General features: G+C 43.2%; 1 protein-coding gene across 4 annotated transcripts; it reads right to left on the bottom strand.

The window, feature by feature from the left end:
* Nucleotides 1–257: 257 nt before the first annotated feature.
* On the bottom strand, nucleotides 258–18,189 carry LOC103626393 (E3 ubiquitin-protein ligase BRE1-like 1). 4 transcript variants are annotated; one of them, XM_008646791.4, is made up of 21 exons: nucleotides 17,885–18,189; nucleotides 15,441–15,568; nucleotides 15,177–15,332; nucleotides 8,314–8,475; nucleotides 8,139–8,226; nucleotides 7,542–7,742; nucleotides 7,281–7,448; nucleotides 6,764–6,957; nucleotides 6,586–6,669; nucleotides 6,314–6,433; nucleotides 6,031–6,217; nucleotides 5,778–5,938; nucleotides 5,621–5,692; nucleotides 5,168–5,244; nucleotides 4,690–4,884; nucleotides 4,433–4,505; nucleotides 4,261–4,347; nucleotides 1,460–1,597; nucleotides 1,183–1,385; nucleotides 938–1,103; nucleotides 258–858 (listed from the first exon to the last, which is right to left on the bottom strand). In XM_008646791.4, exons 3-21 carry the CDS (start codon nucleotides 15,228–15,230, stop codon nucleotides 727–729), a joined length of 2,562 nt encoding a protein of 853 aa, XP_008645013.1. In that variant the 5' UTR covers nucleotides 15,231–15,332; nucleotides 15,441–15,568; nucleotides 17,885–18,189; the 3' UTR covers nucleotides 258–726. The 4 variants fall into 4 exon arrangements, with proteins under 4 accessions (XP_008645013.1, XP_020393137.1, XP_035814692.1 ...); XM_020537548.3 differs by having other exon boundaries at nucleotides 15,177–15,249; nucleotides 17,885–18,117; XM_035958799.1 differs by having other exon boundaries at nucleotides 7,542–7,736; nucleotides 15,177–15,249; nucleotides 17,885–18,117.
* Nucleotides 18,190–19,638: the final 1,449 nt, after the last annotated feature.

Here is a 19,638-nt window from a genome sequence, read left to right as displayed (position 1 = left end):
ACTAAAACAAAACGGAGGAAGTACCAAGTAAAAAAGAAAATGGAATAAATCAGTATCTTGTGAGAGGTACCATTCAGGCACAAGGTCATACACATTAAAACATAAACCATCCAAGTGGTCCACAATCCATACTATACATCTAGCATTTAATTGTTTTGTTGAATGATGAAACAAGATATGATACTATATACTGAAATAACTATATCTTCTATATTAAATATAATGTGGTAATTTTGGATATCGTGACAAGAAAAAAATGGTTAGAAATGACTAAATCTCCTTTTTTTGATAAACAGAATTGGCAAACTCCAGAAACATACAAACTGGATAACCGGTATATTAAAAAGAAAAGAAAACTACATTCTTACTGTCAGCTACAACAATGAAACTGACTAAAGCTATATATTGTACATTGCTCACTATTGCAGGAAGCATCAATCCTCATTTGTTGGATATTTTTTTCTCCTAAAAGGAACTAATGGTTGACGATGTCAGGCTATTCTACCAGATTGGGCAAGGCAAGCAGACTTTACAAAAGGCGCTTGAGGTAACACCAGCATCATATATGCCAGCGGGTACCAGCAATCACATGTAGCAACTTAAATGCTACATAATCTTATGCTACATCACCGACTGAATTACCATGGCCGCCTACCATATACCGGAAATTAGTAAGCGCCAAGCAGTTTTGTTTTGGTGCTGCGACACAGGCGCCAACCTTCTGTTTCATATGTAGATAGGTTTCACATCATTAACACCGAAGCTTAGTCCACAAGATGGACACCTCTTCTGACGGCTCCCAAGTGGCTTCTGTATGCACTGACTGCAGAAGAGATGGTAGCATTTGGCAATCACAACCTACAGACAGAAAAACCGTCACTCGATTAAATATTCATTTCTATCGCCGGTATGCAAGGAAACAACTAAAGATCGCTACCTCTTTCTGCCTATCATGACAAATACCACACTTCAATATTCCCCTGTACTCCTTGGCCTCATGGAGAAGTTTCTGAAGAACTGCTGAATTATCTGTCTTCTCTCTTAGAGAATTAGCTTTACTTGACATTAGATCAAGATCATCCTCTAGTCTCTTTTTACCAAACCTGGAGAAAACCCGATCTTGTTAGACCAAATATTAAGAAACCAGTTGCTAAAATAAAAGGGAATATGTGTATAACCCACCTCTCATTCTCTAGTTCTATAAGCAGCTCAGCAATTTCCAGCCGATTGCTCCCAGCCTTCGCTTGTAGAACATCCATTGACTGCCTGAGCTTTGGAGCTTCTCCATGCATACCAGACAGCTTTTTTTGATAATTGCCCAATGAAATAGACTGCTGCATTCCATCCTCTGACAGTCTCCTCAACCGCTCTGACCAACCTCTTAGCTGGAAATTCATAATTTTAAATATTCAGATCTCCCGCAAGAATAGCATAGCTCCAGTATGAATGTGCCACCAACCTGGTCCTCTAGGCGGATAGTTTTCTGGTTGCACAAATCCATCAAAGTACTTGCATGCTGCAAATTTCTTTGCAACGAGCGCACCTCCAAATGCAAAGCATCGTGTGACTGTTTTGATTTAACACCCTCCATGAAAAGCTGCAGTAGCAATTAGGTAAATAAAATACTGAGACAACGTCCACTGAAAAATGGTATGATTAGAGTTCACACAAGTAACCAAGCTTCACTACCAGTGAAACCCCAACAAAACCACATTCACTTCACAATCACAACAAAATTAACTCGACTATAATGCCGTAAGCATATCAGTACAGCATGCTAAGACATCTTAAACAGATTATCTGCCAAGAAAAACTAAGCAATAATCCATATTAGTTTTCTCAGGGCCATTGGTAACACTAAGTGCAAGATGACTAGCACGAGCTATAAAAAGGGAAAATAAGAGAAAGCCAAGAAAATGTAGATGTTGCCTTTGCTCCAACTTCAATACAATGGCACACAGTTCTTCTATGCAATTTCAATAAAAAAAGAACAAGCATAGGGTACACCGTGCTCTTGATTTGCACAATACTACAATCTGTAAAATCAAAATGCAAAATGGCATGCCCGTTTTCAGGAAGTCAACCTTTTCCATTCCTTCCTCAATAAAAATGTAGGTCCTTTCAATTTTGTCTTAACTTTGACCAAGAGCACAGAAAAATGCATCAACATTTACATAATCAAATCAGTTTCATTATATACACCATGAATGCTTGATCGTGCATTTATTTGGTATGTACATGTTAATACATTTTCCTATGAACTTGGTCAAAAATAAATAAGTCTGACATAGGACATAACTAAAACAACCTACATTTTGGAATGGAAGGAGCATTCAACCCCAAATCAACGTAGGTTGCCAAATTCCGAAACTCCAAACAAAAGACGGCGCAACAAGCGAGGAAATAAAAAAATACCAAGGAAATAAGCGACCGCTTTGACGGTTTGACCGGCCCACCACCCTGCGCCTGCGACAGCAGAGCAGACACAGGCACCGACTCGGCCGACACCCAAATGCGTACGAACGAGCAGACCTTTAAACAGCCGAGACCTTTGCTCCGCGCTGCTCTCCACCGTCGGATGGGGCCAACGTCCGGAGCTCCGTTATGTTCTCTCCCTCCAGGCTCCAGCCAAACCCGCACTGGACCAGCCAGCCAAGGTTTGAGCGGGCGCCGCTCACCCAACCAGAGGCGTACATATCTACATAGTCTGCAAGTATTACAAATCCAGGGAACCACCATGGTTTCTATAGCCACCAATAATTATTCACCAGGGCTTACAGACTCACCACTCATGTACTCAGTATTAAGTTTTGCTTCTAGTTTGGTTTGAAATAACAGCCATCGGGAGTATCTAGTTTCACAGTCAGGAAAAGTTGAAACACTGCCGACTTTGGATTCCATTATGCTTCTAATATACATTTGTTTTAATATATAACCATTTTTAATTGTTCGGCATGCTCAGAGCACGCTCTCACATATTCATAATGGTCCAGCAGTAATCCTTCCTATGGCTTCCATGCAATACATATCTTCTTTTTTCTTATTTTAAAGCGCCAAATATAAGAAGCTCCTTAACCACTGATCATAAGCTACATCACATTTTAACAAAACCACTGAAAATCTCAACACCATGCCTGAGCATGCAACAAAATCTAAATCCAAAAACTGCAAAGCAACACTAGAAATTCAAAAATCATGGATGGCATAATGAATGCATGGACTCTTGGCAGGATGCCAAACCACCAAAGTGACATTTTTTGTACAAGGTACTGTATCAAACAAGGCACTGCGCAGTTGAGACACCAAAAGTTGGTTCAGAAAGAGAGGGGTCAGCATGGCACTCTGGACAAATACTATGGACAACAGACAGAAATGGTTCGGCCAACTTGTCTGCATGATCCTTGAACCTAGGAACCAGAGGTAACCCACAATCCAAGTCTCTTGGGCCACCTAGACACACCAGTCAGCGCAGAAAACTGGCCACTTTTTCTTTGGCTGGCTGCCTTGAAAAGGTGCTGGACAGCTGACAGGCTACAAAAAAAAGAGGTATCAGTCATCCTGAGAGATGCCCCCTTTGTGACCAAGAGCCTGAAACTATAGATCATCTTCTTGTAGGGTGTCTTTGCAAGGAACTTCTGGTTTATGCTGCTTGGACAGGTCAACCTCCGAAGTTTCACTCCTCAGATTGGAGAAGAAAATGTCATGCAGTGGTGGAAAAGCTGCAGTGACCAGCTGCAACAGGTTGCTAGAAAAGGTCTCAACTCAATAATTATCCTGGAGCTTTGGACAATTTGGAACCACAGAAATAGATGTGTATTTGATGGTCTCTCTCCTAACATGGAAACAGCTATCAGAAGAGTGGGGGAAGAAATAGAAATGTGAGTCTTAGACCTTTATCTCCTTAATACAATGGGGTTGTAGTTCTCCTGCGCTTTTCGAGAAAAAAGAATTGGCTGGTGCCAAGAGCTTGGCCCTCCTTACTGCCCCAATCCAGGGGATTGGCACGTAGTATTTTTTAATTTGTTTAGATAGATCTCCTCAGGTTACTAAGTTTTTTTATAGGCTGTCTTACCCCCCGCAAGTCGAGGTTACTAGGTTTTCGACCTCCGTAAGGAAGTCCTTGTACCTGGTCTACTTTAGACCTTCTTAATATAACGGGCGCAGTTCTCCTGCGCTTTTCGAGAAAAAGTCTTAAACAATAAGACGGAGAGGAGAAATCAACACAAATTAATTGCTCAAATCGGTTCTTTGAATAATCACCTTGGTATTATGATCATCTCTTTCAATAATCTGCTGTAGCAATTGTTGATTTTGTGACATTATATCTTCATAGGCATGGCCAATGCTCTGTCATAGAAAATAACATTTTGAGGCCTGAAAATATAACATCGATAAACATGGTTGGAAGGTATAGATGGAAGATTGTCCACACCTCGATCTCCACAACATACGCTTCACATTCTTCATGTTTAGACTTCAGTATATCAGATTGTTTCACTAGATCTCTGAGACATAGAAACCCAGCGCCTGATATCACTTTACTTGAAATTTTTATAAAAAGAAAATATGCCTCCTGTACTATAGCAACAGTCTTGAACCACCCAGTATAAAAAGTGGTAACAAATTGTCTTTTCTGATTGTGTTTCTAAATTCTAAATGATAGCAGGAAGAGTGAAAATGCATGAATACCTCCTAGAAGTTTCTAGCTTCTGCCCTAATTCAGCAATCTCAGCTTCAGCAGTTGCCAACCTCTGCTGAGAGATTGCTTCAGCTTCATTGGCTGAAATTACACGTTGCTCTAATTTACTTTCACTAAGAGAATATTTGAGAATGTGAACTCGAGCCCATTCAGCGAGTTCCCTATCTCTCGATTCCATCAGCTGTCTGCCATAAGAGAGTAAGACATGTGAATATAGCAGAAACTTGTACCCATGAAATAAATGAACTGGACAGTAGACAAGTTTAAATGCTCAGTAAGTATTTCATCACTAAGAATTACAAAAAAAAAAAAGAATTGCAATAGCTAGCATGATAGACACAGGCTACTGGGACTAAGGATGAGCTACAAGATATAACATTGCCATAAACGAGTAGCATGCAACCCACCCCCAGAAATGTCACTCTAGAAGTTATTCCAAGGTTTGATTAAGACATAAGAAGAACCTACCTGGAATCAGTGGACTCATGCTTATACAACTCCACAAATAGCTTAAGCTCCTGTGTATTTTCCCTCAGCTCACGGACCTACGATATGTCAAATATGTTAATAGATAAAACAATGGCATGAACAAATCATGCAGTAGGTGCATTGCACATTTGTAGCTGTTAGCAGATCAGATTCACTGCCGTCATCTTGGGCCCCCAATCAGTCATATATGGCTAGCTAGCTCCTGATTGATCCTGATTGAGTCTGATTGATAGTTATAAGGATAGCTAGAGATATGAGGACATCTGATTGGTTCTGTTTCTATAAACCACATAGATCTCATCCCTACATATATGTAACCTCAGCTCTCTCATCTATTCATCAAATATACTAGTTCATCTGCTTTCAGTAGCCAGTACAGAAAATATTAAAAGTTTTCGAGATACAAAGAAGATCCCAAAGTAAGATGCTTACCAGAGATTGAAGTTGGCTTATATCAGATCCAGCATGGGCAGATCTAAATGACATTTCTTCAATTTCTTGTTCCTAAAAAACAGAATGTAAAATTGACACATCAGCAAATCAACTCCACTTGCCCACTGATCGTGCAAACTAATAAAATGGAACTAACCTTTCTGGTTTGGATACTAGAAAGTGAATGAACTTCTGCTCGCAAAGAATGCAACTGTAAGGAAGCATCCTTGTGTTTGGACAGTTCACTTTGCACGGCACCCATTTCCCTCGGTAGTGATGACACCAGAGCTTTAAACTCTGAGATAACCTGGTTCCGACCTGACAGATGAAGAAAAATAATATTATTTCCTGCTTTGAACAGTGATCCGATAGAAAAGTATTTCAAACTTGATGTGTTGTAATTACAGCACCAGGTTCTCTCGAAGCCTCTTCAAGTTTCAGCACAAGCATATTCTTTTCATTACACAGTTTCTGGACATCCTTTTCAAGGTCAGCAATTCTAGACACACAGTATGCAGAAACCTTCTGGGGGATTTCAGCCAAATCAACTTTTTGATTAAATTGCCTTTCTCGCCAAACAAAGGTATCCATCTCAACCTGAAACATGAAAAATAGAAGTTTAACCAAAATCAGAAATTTTTTAGGGAAACAAATCTGCTACACAGACATGCAAATGCACTGACCAGTAACCACCTGTAATTTCTCTAACAACGTTTGGTGATCATCCAGTTCTGCTTGTGACTTCTGAAGTTGGTCATTGACAAGTTGAAAAGCTTTGGAAGAGTGAATGCTTTTGAAATCCGTTAGTATATTCTGGGAGCAACAAAACAAGATTAAAAAGGGCATATTAAGTCTGACATTACAAAATCTAACTTTCAACCACATAATAAAAATTAGGTATGGGAGTCCAAAAACTATGAAGCAATTTGTTCTGGGCTTGATCGTGTATATTTGGTTCAACGAACCTGAAAAGTTGCTAACTTGTTCAAAATTTCAATTCTCTCTGTATGCAGCCTTCTAATTTCCTCCAGACGCTTTGAAATCAATTCCTGCTCATATTTGTATGTGTCAATCTTAAAAGTCCATACACATCTAGCATCCTAGCCAATAGTTTGGAGCTCTAAAACAAGAACTTGACATTACCATTAACTCCTTGTGAGTAGCTTCAAGATCTTGCAGTTCTGTTTGTTTATCTCTCACCTTTTCTGCAGTCATATTTTTGTTTCCCAGCGTAGGAACCAGGATCGGTGTTGCTTGTTTATTGTCTCCCTGTGCTTTCAGTACTGCCAGTTTTTGTTTGCTTCCTTCCAACTTGGCAACAACACTAGTCAACTCCTCTTGAGAAGTACATAAATACTGGGTTAGTTTACCATTACACGACAGCTAGGTACACATAATAGAATAAAGAATAGTATTGGTAATACCATGTGTTGGTAGTGCCACAGCAAGAAACAATCGATTTACAGTTTCACAACATAATGAAAATATTATTGCCACAAGGCATTCACCATTTTAACGGAGATTAGTATTTACTTGTTTGATGATCTAGGGCACAGAACAAAACTTTAAATATTGCTAAAATACTTTCAGTTAAGAACAAAAGTACTATTAAAGATGGAGCACCCTCAAAAATACCATCCACAAAACAAATACAAAATACCTTTCAGACGTTTCTGTTCAGCTCTGTTCCAGGCACTCGAATCTCTTTGTTTTTGATAGTTCGCTGCTAACTGCCTGTGTTTCAAGTGAAGATTATCTACTGTACGCATCACCACATGAAGCTTGGATAACACATCGCTGGTAGCATTGTGCAATTGCCTGCTGTGTTCTAGAGAACATGAGAAAATTAAGGAAAAATTTAGCATACTTTGAATGACGCATAAAAGCTATTCTACAACAGAAAATATAGAGTAGAACAAACCATTTTCTGGCAACTTCATGAGAGCAGCAGAAACAAACTCGTTATTCACATGCCATGGACCACTTGATGGAAGGAATAGCTTCTGCAGAATATCAATTGTTGTTGATTGTTCTGAAGAGACGTCATTTCCTAGTTGGCAATTGGGAGAACCTGAACTTTCTGTGGCACCAGCCTCCAAAAGTCCATTTAAAAAGTCTGTTTCTAGGTGAAAGCATATACCATCCGAAAAATAAGATGTGCATGTGTATGAAGGATAAAATGAAAAAATAAGACACATCTAAAGTAGACAGCATAAATCAGCAAAGGCTATAGTAGCTTGCTATTCGAATAAAAAAAATATCTGTTAACAATCATTAATTGGTAACGCTAGTTCTGAAGGCATGCATATAGATCCCTTGTCATAAATTTACTTTTGAAAGAGCGAAGAACTACAAACACCTCAAATAGAAAATGTTTCAAAATACTACTACTTCATTCCATTAGTAGAAAGAAGTATAAGCCAACAGCAGCCAGAGACATCATAGAATCCTTCCATGTATGACTCTAGAACAATGCAATATCCAATATATTCATAATGCATAAAGTATAATCACATACCCTTTCGTATATTGTTGTTCCCTGTACTGCAGCTTGAACGTGAAGATTCATTTTTGCAAACAGAAACTATACCCAGATCTGCTATGAGCTGTTTGGATAAGGGAATTTCAGCAGAGAGCTTATATGATGTGTGTGTGTATGTTACAGTAACATAAGCAAGGTTAGAACAACTTACTCGCTCCCAATAACTTTTGACTAGAACAAGTGTCTTATTATGTGTCCTTTGTTTCTCTTTTAGATCATTAAATCTACTCTCAAGAGCACAGAACTCAAATTTGTGGACTTCCAGTTGTTCCGCAAGCTTTTGGTTTTTGTATTTAAGCACAGCAAAATCAAGCTGCCAGAAAGGAAAACATAAGATGCTAGTGCAGCAGAACTATAAACTAAAAACAAGCACTGTAATACTGTATAAAAAATTACGTAATAGTGTTATAGACGCTTTTGTGGACCGCCAGTTCACCAGGCGCAAGAAAATGGAAGGGGCGCAAGAAGAGGCAGCAGAGCCAATCAGCGCCAGATTAGGAGAAGACAAGATTCCTTGGAAGATAAGTCAGGATTAGTTTCCTTTTGATGTGTTTCCTAAATAATGGATTAGTTTCCTTTTGATGTGTTTCCTAAATAATAGCAGAGTCTATCTCTGCAGTAGGATGCACCAGATCGCCTATGGCTATAAAGGCGGCTGGGCATTAGCTGTAATAGGCATCCAGGAAATAAGATCTTCCCTTAGAGCGGGATTCACCTTGGATCAACCTGGCCAGGCACGGCGCCGGCGCAGGGGACCTAGGTGATCAACGCCCTCTTCCCATTGAAAGATACCAGAAGACCTAGATTATGGACTCACCAGCAGGGGGTCTGTAACAATTTGCTATCAAATTCAGGCGACGCAGCGACAACCATGTCCGGCGTCGTGCCCAGTCCTGACGACAAGAACATCGGGCAGAAGCTGGATTCCCTAATGGACGCGATGAACCGAATGTTGGGCTAACTGACCACCATGAATGGTCGGCTTGACACCCACGATCGCCGGTTGGCACGAGTGGAGACGGGTCCAACCGGCGGCACCCAGCTGGAGGACATCGCGGAGATCGACGACACCGACGGCCCACCGAACCAGGTCGAGAACGGCAGCAACAATGACGGCCGTACGAGCTCACGTCGCGTTCGGGGTGACGGCGGCGGCGATATCTACGGTCGTCCCAATCGCTACGCCAGATACGAAGGCTATGGCCGCGGTGTGGGTCGGGGTCGCGACGAGGAGGGCCGCGGCCATCCCCCGCGACCCAACTTCCCCTCCTTCGACGGGAATCTGACCTGTTGACATGGAATAAGACCACCGCATCAGGCTGCTGCCAGGGACGCCACCAGTGGCAGTCCGCCCCTACCGGTACCCCTAGTTGTTGAAAGACGAGATTGAGCGCCAGCGTCAAGACATGTTGCAGCAAGGCATCATCCGAGAGTGCACATCAGCATAATCCTCTCCAGTGCTACTTGTGAAGAAGGCTGATAAGTCCTGGCGCTTTTGCATCGAATATCGTGCCCTAAAAACCAAGACGGTGAAGGACGAGTTCCCCATCCCGGTCGTCGACGAACTCTTGGATGAGTTACACGGTGCCTGCTTCTTCACCAAGCTAAACCTCCGCAGTGGATATCACCAAGTGCGCATGCACCCTGAGGATATTGAGAAGACAGCGTTCCGCACACACTGGGGTCACTTCGAGTTTCTGGTAATGCCATTCGGACTCACCAATGCACCATCTACATTCCAGTCACTCATGAATGATATCATGAAACCCTTCATTCGGAAGTTTGTCCTTGTCTTCTTCGATGATATTCTGGTATTCAGTTCTTCCTGGACAGCTCACTTACAACATGTCAGAGAAGTGTTTGAGGCACTCCGAGCAAACAAGTTAGCTGTCAAACAGTCCAAGTGTTCTTTTGGCAAACCGTCAGTCGCTTACTTGGGCCATATTATTTCAGCTCGAGGAGTTTCCATGGATTCAGAAAAGGTGGTTGCAGTGGAGGCATGGCCACGTCCCTGGTCTCTTCGGGCGCTCAGAAGATTCTTGGGCCTCACTGCTATTACCACAAGTTTATTGCAGGCTATGGCGCCATAGCTGCACCCCTCACGGCTCTTCTCAAGCGTGAGGCTTTCCGTTGGTCCGAAGTTGCGGAAGAGGCATTTCTCCAACTCAAGCAGGCTCTCATCTCTACACCACTGTTACAGATGCTAGATTTCTCTAAACAATTTGTGGTGGACTGTGATGCGTCAGGGACTGGTTTTGGTGCAGTACTTCACCAAGGGGATGGGGCCATTGCGTATTTCAGTCGTGCCGTGGCACCACATCATCAGAAACTACCAGCGTATGAGAGGGAACTGATTGGTTTAGTCAAAGCAGTGAGGAATTGGAGGCCATATTTATGGGGAAGAGCTTTTTTGGTGCGGACCGATCACTATAGTCTAAAATTCCTTCTGGATCAACGCTTGTCTACAATACCACAACATACATGGGTCAACAAGTTGTTTGGATATGATATCTCAGTGGAATATAGGACGGGCAAATTAAATGGCGTAGCTGATGCATTGTCTCGTCGGGACGAAGACACCGCAGAAATTAACAGTATATCTGCACCACAGTTTCAGTTGTTTGACACTCTTCGCACTGAGGCCACCACTGACCCACAGATCCTAGATTTGTGTGCCACCATAGCAGCTGGAACAGCAAATCCTGGGTGGACATACGTGGATGGTCTGCTGCTTTTTCAGGGGAAGGTCTTCATTCCTGACGCCTCTTCAGTATGGGCAGAAATCTTGGCAGCAGCATATGACTATGGTCACGAAGGCATTGAGAAGACTTTGCATCGATGCAGAGCATCCTTCTACAGCCCTCGTGCCTTACGAAGGGTCAGAGAATTGTGCAAGCTTGCTACACTTGTTAACGAAATAAAACTGAGCATCTACACCCAGCAGGCCTGCTTCAGCCCCTGTCGGTGCCATCGGAGGTATGGAGTGACATCTCCATGGACTTTGTTGAAGAATTCCCTAAGGTCGGCGGAAGACTGTGGTATTGACAATGGTGGACAGGTTCTCTAAGTTCGCTCACTTTATTCCTCTTGGCCATCCATATATCGTAGTGTCTGTGGCCCGGGCATTTTTTGAAGGGATTGTGCGCCTTCATGGTATTCCTTGTTCAGTTGTGAGTGATAGAGACACAGTTTTCACTAGTGCTTTCTGGTCCGAGCTCTTTCACCTTGCTGGGGTCAAGCTGTTACTTAGTTCAGCGTTTCATCCCCAGACAGATTGACAATCCGAGGTGGTCAACCGGATTATTGTCATATACTTACGTTGCTTGGCGGGTGATCAGCCTAAGACTTGGTTACAATGGCTTCCATGGGCTGAATTTTGTTACAATACTTCATACCAAACTGATGTCAAGTGCACCCCATTCCGGATTGTCTATGGTCGGGATCCTCCAACAATGCTATCCTATGCGCCAGGGACGGCCAGGGTAGCTGCAGTAGACCAGCAACTCCAGGATCGGGATGTTTTCTTGGCAGACATCAAACAAAGGTTACTCCAAGCTCAGGTGACAATGAAGCATGCTCAGGATAGTGGTCGCCGAGATGTGCAATATGCTATTGGGGATTGGGTTTGGCTTTGTTTGCAACAAAGGTCAGCAGTGGGTGTCACCATAGCAGCAGCTTCCAAACTAGGACCTAAGTTTTATGGCCCTTATCAAATTATGTAGCGCATCGGAGAGGTCTCGTATAAGCTACAGCTACCAACCAATGCAAGAATCCATGATGTCTTCCATGTGGCACTTCTCAAGAAATTCCAAGGTGAGCCACCATCAGCACCAGTACTTCTGTCGGCGGTTCTCCATGGCAAGGTACTACCGGTCCCAGCAAAAGTCGTGAAGGCTCGCTTGAATAGAGGTGTGTGGGAGCTGCTGGTACAATGGATGGGGCGCGTCGTCCGATGCTACCTGGGAGCAGTGTACTGAGTTCAAGAGGCGTTATCCAGAAATCCAACTCGAGGACGAGTTGTTTGTCGGAGAGGAGGGAAATGTTATAAACACTTTTGTGGGCCGCCAGTTCACCAGGCGCAAGAAGAGGCAGCAAAGCCAATCAGTGCCTGATTAGGAGAAGACAACATTCCTTGGAAGATAAGTCAGGATTAGTTTCCTTTTGATGTGTTTCCTAAATAATGGATTAGTTTCCTTTTGATGGGTTTCCTAAATAATAGCAGAGTCTATCTCTGCAGTAGGATGCACCAAATAGCCTATGGCTATAAAGGCGGTTGGGCATCAGCTTAATAGGCATCCAGGAAATAAGATCTTCCCTTAGGGCGGGATCAACCTGGCCAGCACGGCGTCGGCGCAGGGGACCTAGGTGATCAACGCCCTCTTCCCTCCTATGCTCGGCGCCACTCCAATCTCCCTCTCCACTCCCCATTGAAAGATACCAGAAGACCTAGATTACGGACTCACCAACAGGGAGTCTGTAACAAATAGTAATTCCAGTGTAGATAGAACATCGTAGACTAAAATGTGAGCACCTTCAACCTCAAGAAATGCAAAAATGCTACAGATACCTCAAGAAATGCACACGACCCAAAGAGAGAAGTTAAAAGGCGTACAGCACGGATGGAAATCTCAAGCGGTTTTCGTCGAAAACCGCTCTTTTTCCATTACCGTACACAGCGGAATCGAAACCCGGTCTCAAATTTCGATCCTTACCTGTGTTTTCGGGAAAAAATCGAACCTTACGCTTGGAGTTTTAAAATTTCAAAAAAATCATAAAAATCGGTAAAAATTCTATTAAAAACTAGAGGTTTTTAGGGTTCATAAATATATTTTTATTTAAAAAATTATATTTTGGTATAAAAATAAATCAGACCAGCGAGAAATCAGCGAAAACCGCTCAAGAAAGGCAATAGCCGTTTTTAAATTTGAAAATTCAAATCGTTCGGGTTTTGGCGAAATCCGGTGAAAACCGCTCCGGTTTTCGTTTTCGTGGGTTAGCAGAAAAACAGGTGAAAATGAAATGGTGAACCCTGTACAGTGAGCCAGGCATTATCCAACAGAGGTTGGGTGGCAAATATCAAAGGCCCCCTAACAGTTTAGGTTTTGATAGAATTCCTCAAAATCTAGAAGCTTGTCGAGGGTGTAGTTCTACATCCTGATGCCCAGATAGCTTTTCCTGGAAGTTTTCAGCTTCGGATCAGTATAGCAGCAAATCTACTTATAATACTATGTTTATCGGCTCCATTAAATTCCCAAGCTTGGAGGAGGGTTTGGAAATCTTGGGCCCCTGCAAACTGCAAGTTCTTCATTTGATTGGCCATTAATAATCGATGTTGGACTTCGGGTCGATTGGCCAAACGTGGGCCTCCGCACCAGGCTGCTTGTCCCATTTGTGACCAAGAGATGGAAACCATCAATCACATTCTTGTCTCCTGTGTGTTGGCTAGGGAAGTATGGAGCTTAGCAAGGTTATTAAAACGATAAAACGTTGGAACGCTCATGGGTGAAATTTTGACTTTTAAACGTTTAAACTAAAGTTTAAACGTAGTTTTAAACAACATAGGAAAAATACCAATATATCATAATTTCAGACAATAATATGAAGTTAAATACCAAAACAGAGAGGTTAGTTGCTTACCAAAACTTCACCCATGAGCTGGATTGAACCCCCAAAAGTAACTAATAGACTGGGACAAAAAATAGCTAATGGTCTAAAATGCATAAAACACTGTGTTTTACAGTTTAGAACGCCAAAACGCTAAAACGTGATTTCAACCTCTAATTAGAGTTTTGACGTTTAAACGTAGTTTTAATAACACTGGAGCTTAGTGCTTAACAGGATCATCCCGGCAGTTAGACCTCCCAGGATTGATAATCGTTTTAACTATTGGTGGTGCCGAGCCTGTGCTGCCTTGTCCAAGGAAGAGAGGAAGGGGTTTAATTGCTCAGTGATTCTTATTGCCTGGGAGCTCTGAAAACATAGGAATGCCTGCATTTTTCAGGGTACTAGGCCTGCTGTCCAAAGTGTTTTGCTAGCTGTTATGGCTGAAGGTCGTCTTTGGTGTTTAGCTGGAGCTGCTGCTCTTCAGGTTTTGGTCCTTAGGACTGAACCTTCTTTGGTCGTGAATGGAGTTGGTACTGTGTAAGTGTGAGTTGTAATACACACCCAGCCACCCTGGGATGTTTAATCTTTTTGGGGGGTCTTTTTCTTCTTAATTAAATGACGTGCAGCTCTCTTGCGTGGTTCGAGAAAAAAAAAGGACTTCCCTGATTATTTCTTTAATGCTTGTGTGAAATAGCATTTTGCAGATAGGTTATATATTTTTTAGTATTATAATCATAAGCTGAATTGCCCAATGTCTGTACCATTGGTTCATTAATGGCTCTTCTTACACCACAGGATGAGATAGTTGTTGAAAGTCACTCAGTAAAAATGAAATTTATTTCATGGTAATCATCATGCTGTAATCATCTATCAGTCTATGAAAATGATTGCCGAGCTGATTGTTTTGTTTTACAAGGTGGGGAAGTTGGGTAAAGGTTACAATAGTGTGCCTATATTGCTAGTGCTAATACATTGCTCCATGAGTTTGTTAAGTATTCCATTTCTTATAGCTTTGTTAATCAGGTACAGTACAGCAAGGAAAACTCATTGTGGTTCCCTTATTAGGATTTGAATAAGCTAAGTCATTACATTTAAGGTAAATTTTTGAGTACCTACATCACATAATAACCTCTCTCAAGTACCAGGCTGCGCAAATTACACCTAATGTATTTTTTTACAAATTTATCATAAAGTAACTGTTCTTTAGAATTAAATGTAATAATAACATGGAGCGCATAGTTTCATTTTTCCTTGCAGCAAGTCAAATAATATGCAACAACTAAACAAGCAGAAAGCATAGAAAGACAAAAGATGCAGAAGAATGTGCAGTATACAGTTGTTCCATTTTTAGTAAATTACTACTAGTAAAACCTCGCAAAACACAGAAAATAATTGCTCATTTGTACTTACCGGACGAGACATAGCAATGTTTCTGGGATCTTGCACGTGGAGGCAAGTTGACATTCAGCTAAGCTTGAACTGCCTAAGATTTGTTATGATTTGAGAAAGGAAAGTACATAAGTATGAACTCTTGGAGCGCCAACAAAATCTGTTTCCAACCAGTGCCTGTGCATGGTGATGTAGAGTGTTAAGAGCACTTATTTGTCTTAGACCTTAGAGAGGTACATGATCTTATAGTATGTTCAAGGAACTGACAAGATGCACATAATTTACCTATCTTCAAGAGGCGTGCCACGTGCCTCCGTTTGGGCACCACAATTCATCATCCACCTGGACAGCACTGTCTAAACCATGTGGTCATAGGATGCTGGGACGTAGAGTGGCAATATCTAGAGTTTGATCTGTAACATGATTCGGATTAAAAACATGGTATTAATTAATTGGTCTCATTAGCAGACATGATTTACAAAACAAAAAGTACAGCTACAGCATTTTTCCTTCTCTGAGCACCATTGGTGCTTTGTTGGAACTTTAAAATGTTTATTAACATGCAAGAAAACCCTGTGTTGGGACAGAACATACAACAAGATAAATAGAAATGTGCTGATTGAGGCAGTTTCTAGATTTCACATAGCAGATAAATTACATCTGAACCCAATGAATATTGGTATGCATTCAAAGACAAAATGAAACACTGCAATTTAATCCAAACTGTATCTTCTAGCAGACTCATGGCCTAGGTTACGTCAAAAGTTCAATAATCTTTACCAAGAATATAGCATTTGGTTCTATACACTTATAGATACCTGAATATTATAAAAGGGCAGACCAGGCTCCAACATAAGTGGGGTCTAGGGAAGGGATAAACCAAGGAGAGCCTTCCCCCGCAAATGCGGAGATACCTGAATATTATATTGTGCCTAAATCCTCCGATGTTTATCATTTTATAGTATTCAGGTGGATGAATACCTGAATATTATATTGTGCCTAAATACCTGAATTTCTAATTCTGCTTACCCTCTCCTCTCCTCTATGCGGCTTATATAGTCCTGCGGTCCTGCCACCTAGCACCCCCCCTCTTTAGCCGGCTGTTGGGATATCCGTGGGCGCCTATGCTGATACGTACAGCAGACAAAAAGCATCAATAACAAGGATCAAAGTACAGGGCTCTGGTAACATTATTAGACATGTGTTCCTCCTCTCCAATAGCCACAGCAGGTTCACAAGTTGAAGCACTCCAGCTGGCAACCGAGTCAAAATCTCTTATAGGTTGGGCCGCCTCGACTCGTGGGGCAGATTACGGGCAATTAGCGCTCGGCATCAAGGCTGCTTCCAACTCAGGTCGTAATTCTTCATGATAGGTCGATGTATATCCTTTCCATGCCCCTTTGCATCCACCATGCCTCCAAGCCGGCAAGCCAGGGAACCCAAGGTGCTAGCCATGCAACCATGCAGCGCATGCAAAGGGACCGAAACAGCTGCCCTGAATTTCACGGCCACATCCATGATAGGCAAGGCACAGCCAGCTGCATGCACCAACGGACCCTGTGGCTGGAATCATGGGGTGTTACAAGATACCAAGATGTTTGTTTAGAATGTCGCCATCTACACCGCGACGCCAGCTAGGGTTTCAACTCATTGGTCTTGTTGGTGGCAAGCTGTATTTGGAAACATATAAATGGGTGTGTTTCCTTTTTAAGGGCTTCTCGCCTAATTTTGATGACATCATGTGGGGTATTAGAGATGAGGCCCAAGATGTGGGTATGGCAGGAGCCGAGGGGCTCCGTAGCATATGGACATGATGGTCTCTCTTTCTTGGTCACTGGTTTGCACTATTGTCCATTCGGCGAGTCCTTTCCGTATTTATTCTTTTACCCCTACTAAGGGTTGTACAAGTTATCTAGAGCCTTTTTCTTCTTAATATAATAATGCAGAATTCTCCTGCATGTTCGGGGAAAACGGACATTCATCATCCGTTATTTCTGAATTACGTTTCAGGTTCTGGCACATGCTTGCTTTTCCACTTCGATTCGCTTCCGTTACCAAGTAAACCATATCAGGACATAGCTTGCGCTTTTGCACATCTATTGATGTGTCTATGATTCCTTTTGTACTCAAACCTTATATATTGATGATACATAAACTCTGTAACATCCGGCCCACTTGTGAAGTGGTGACACCGCAGCCCAGTCCATGGCCCAAGTCGAGATGCAAGAGTTGATACAAAAGGACATCCAGAACACGACAGGGCATCGAAGAGAATATTCAGAACAGTTTCCAGTCGTCTTCCTCGTGAAGAAGCGGCAAGGCGAGTTTGTCGGAGCCACATTCCTCGTCGACGGCGGCCACAGGACGTGACAAACTCGTCCAGATGTGGAAGTATTCATGGGCGCAGCAACACCAATAGAGACATAATATTTTTAAAACTGAATTCAAAGAATTTTAGAATCTAGTCTTACACAAATGAATCCAACCCTGGGTTTGAGAAAAATCCCACTGGTGACAGCCCTGGGTCCCAAATCCATCCACACCAAATCCATCCACATCGATTTTTTTCATACTCCACAGCGAGTTAGGGTTGGGGCTCACCTTGGGGTAGGGGCGGACCCAATAACTCCACAGCGAGTTAGGGTTGGGCTCACCTTGGGGGCAGGGGCGGGCCCAACAAAAGACATGGGTGTCACCAAGCAGGAAGAGAAGACAAAGAGCGGGCATACCTGGTGTGGTGGGTGCTCGTCGCCGGCAAAGGGTCCGCCCAAGACCTGGGCAGCTGGCGTAGGGCGGCGGCGGTGGTCGCCCTAGGCGAGGTAAACTGGGCTACGGGAGAGAGAAACAGCGAAAACAGTTGTGAACTCCAGTCTCCAGTCTCCACTCAGGAGAGCGAATTCCTCCGGGACTACTATTACAGCTTCTCCACACGCGCTACTGGGCCGATTTGTGTGCGCGTGCAGGTGCAGAACTGCAGACGCTGATGTGCATGACTACTAGGTTGGTTCGTTAGTGAGAGCAGCCCATGAAAATGATTCGTTCTTTCTCCGCTTTCTTTTCCTTTTTTTTCTTTTTTCCATGGCAATTGGTTCTCTTTGTTATATTATTATGTTTTTTGCTTCTTTTGAAATTTGTGTTCTACAGTATGTTATAACCTTTTATTCCATGAGATTTTTTCTCCCAGTCCTTAACATTTTTTCTTGTGGTGTTGGGATGTGTTTTCTCATGACGTTGGAATACAATTTCTTTGTGATTGATGTTAGACAAAATCTCCTAGATATGGAATATTTTAGTCCATGAAGCTGTAGTATTTTTTCTAGTTAAGCTATAACTTTTTTCTTAACATATTATTGTTTAAGTAAAAAAAATTATCTTGTTAAGTTGAGACAGTTTGTTTCTGATCCAGCACACTTTCCCACACCACTTCTCTAGTTTGTACTCACTCAAATTAAAATTTGTTTTAGATAATTAATAAATTCATATAATATTTGATGTATGTGTTTTATATATGTGTCTAGATTTATCATCATTCATTTGAAATAGACATAAAAAACAAGTGACGGTAGAGTCTTAATTTCTTATCTGTACTAACTATTAAGGTTGGATTGTAGACTGCCCTCGCCCTGCAACCGCCGCTCCGCTGCCCGCCGCATCTCACGCTCTGCAAATCCTGCTCGCCTGCCGTTGCTTCTCCTGCACGCCCGCCGCGATGCACGCCTGGCCTACCACACGCACGCCGCCCGCGTGCAGCACTCCCCTGCCTGACGCCTTCGCTCGCCATGCCCTGCCCCCGTTCGCATCCGCCGCGAGATCCCCGCCCTTCCACCCAAACCCTGCCCCACACCTCGTGCCCCCGTCTCCGCTCGTGATGCCCCTGCCCGCCTCACCGTCGTGACAGCCGCATCCACGTCCACCGCGAGATCCCTGCCCTGCCCCTCGAAAACCCGTTGCCGCAGCCCTCCCCGCGTCCCCCCGCCGCTACAGCCGCCGGGTTGGCCTGCGGTGAGGTCACCGCCCCCCAACGAGGTAGGATGACGTGCCCTCGCCCGACGCCCCTGTCCGCCTCACCAAAGTGCCAGCAAGGTAGTCGAGCGCTCTTCCTCCACCCCACGCTCCGCACATGTCGCGGCCCCCGCCCGCCTCACCGCATCACCAGCGAGGTAGTCGAGCGCTCTTCCTCCACCCCACGCTTGCCAACGCCTCCCGTGCGACCAGATGCTGACGCCTTCCCCCTATCTCATCCCCACCCGACGCTCCCGTGTACCGCCTTCCAGGCTCCCACATCGCAGCAAGGTAGGACGCCACCACGCTCTTCCACCACCCCGCGAGGTAGTCGAGGTTGAGCTGCGGCTCTCGTGCAGCGTCCCTGGCATGGGGTTTGTTTCTCCCTCCAAATTATCATTTTTTGTCACGCCAGTCTTTTGTTCAATTCTTTTGGCAGGATTGTCTTCTCTTCACGTTGTATGTGCTGCCCACTCCATTT

Source organism: Zea mays, chromosome 5 (genome assembly GCF_902167145.1).
Source record: "Zea mays cultivar B73 chromosome 5, Zm-B73-REFERENCE-NAM-5.0, whole genome shotgun sequence".
NCBI lineage: Eukaryota > Viridiplantae > Streptophyta > Magnoliopsida > Poales > Poaceae > Zea > Zea mays.
The sequence above is the reverse complement of the archived record's forward strand: the minus strand, read 5'-3'. Positions and strand labels throughout refer to the sequence as shown.

Coding starts and splice junctions, on each gene's coding strand:
- LOC103626393 (XM_008646791.4), bottom strand. CDS start 15,230: ATGTCAACTTGCCTCCACGTGCAAGATCCCAGAAACATTGCTATGTCT. Junction 8,476..15,176: donor ACATTGCTATGTCTCGTCCG/GTAAGTACAAAT, acceptor CCTTTCTGGCAG/CTTGATTTTGCTGTGCTTAA. Junction 4,348..4,432: donor CGTATGTTGTGGAGATCGAG/GTGTGGACAATC, acceptor TTTCTATGACAG/AGCATTGGCCATGCCTATGA.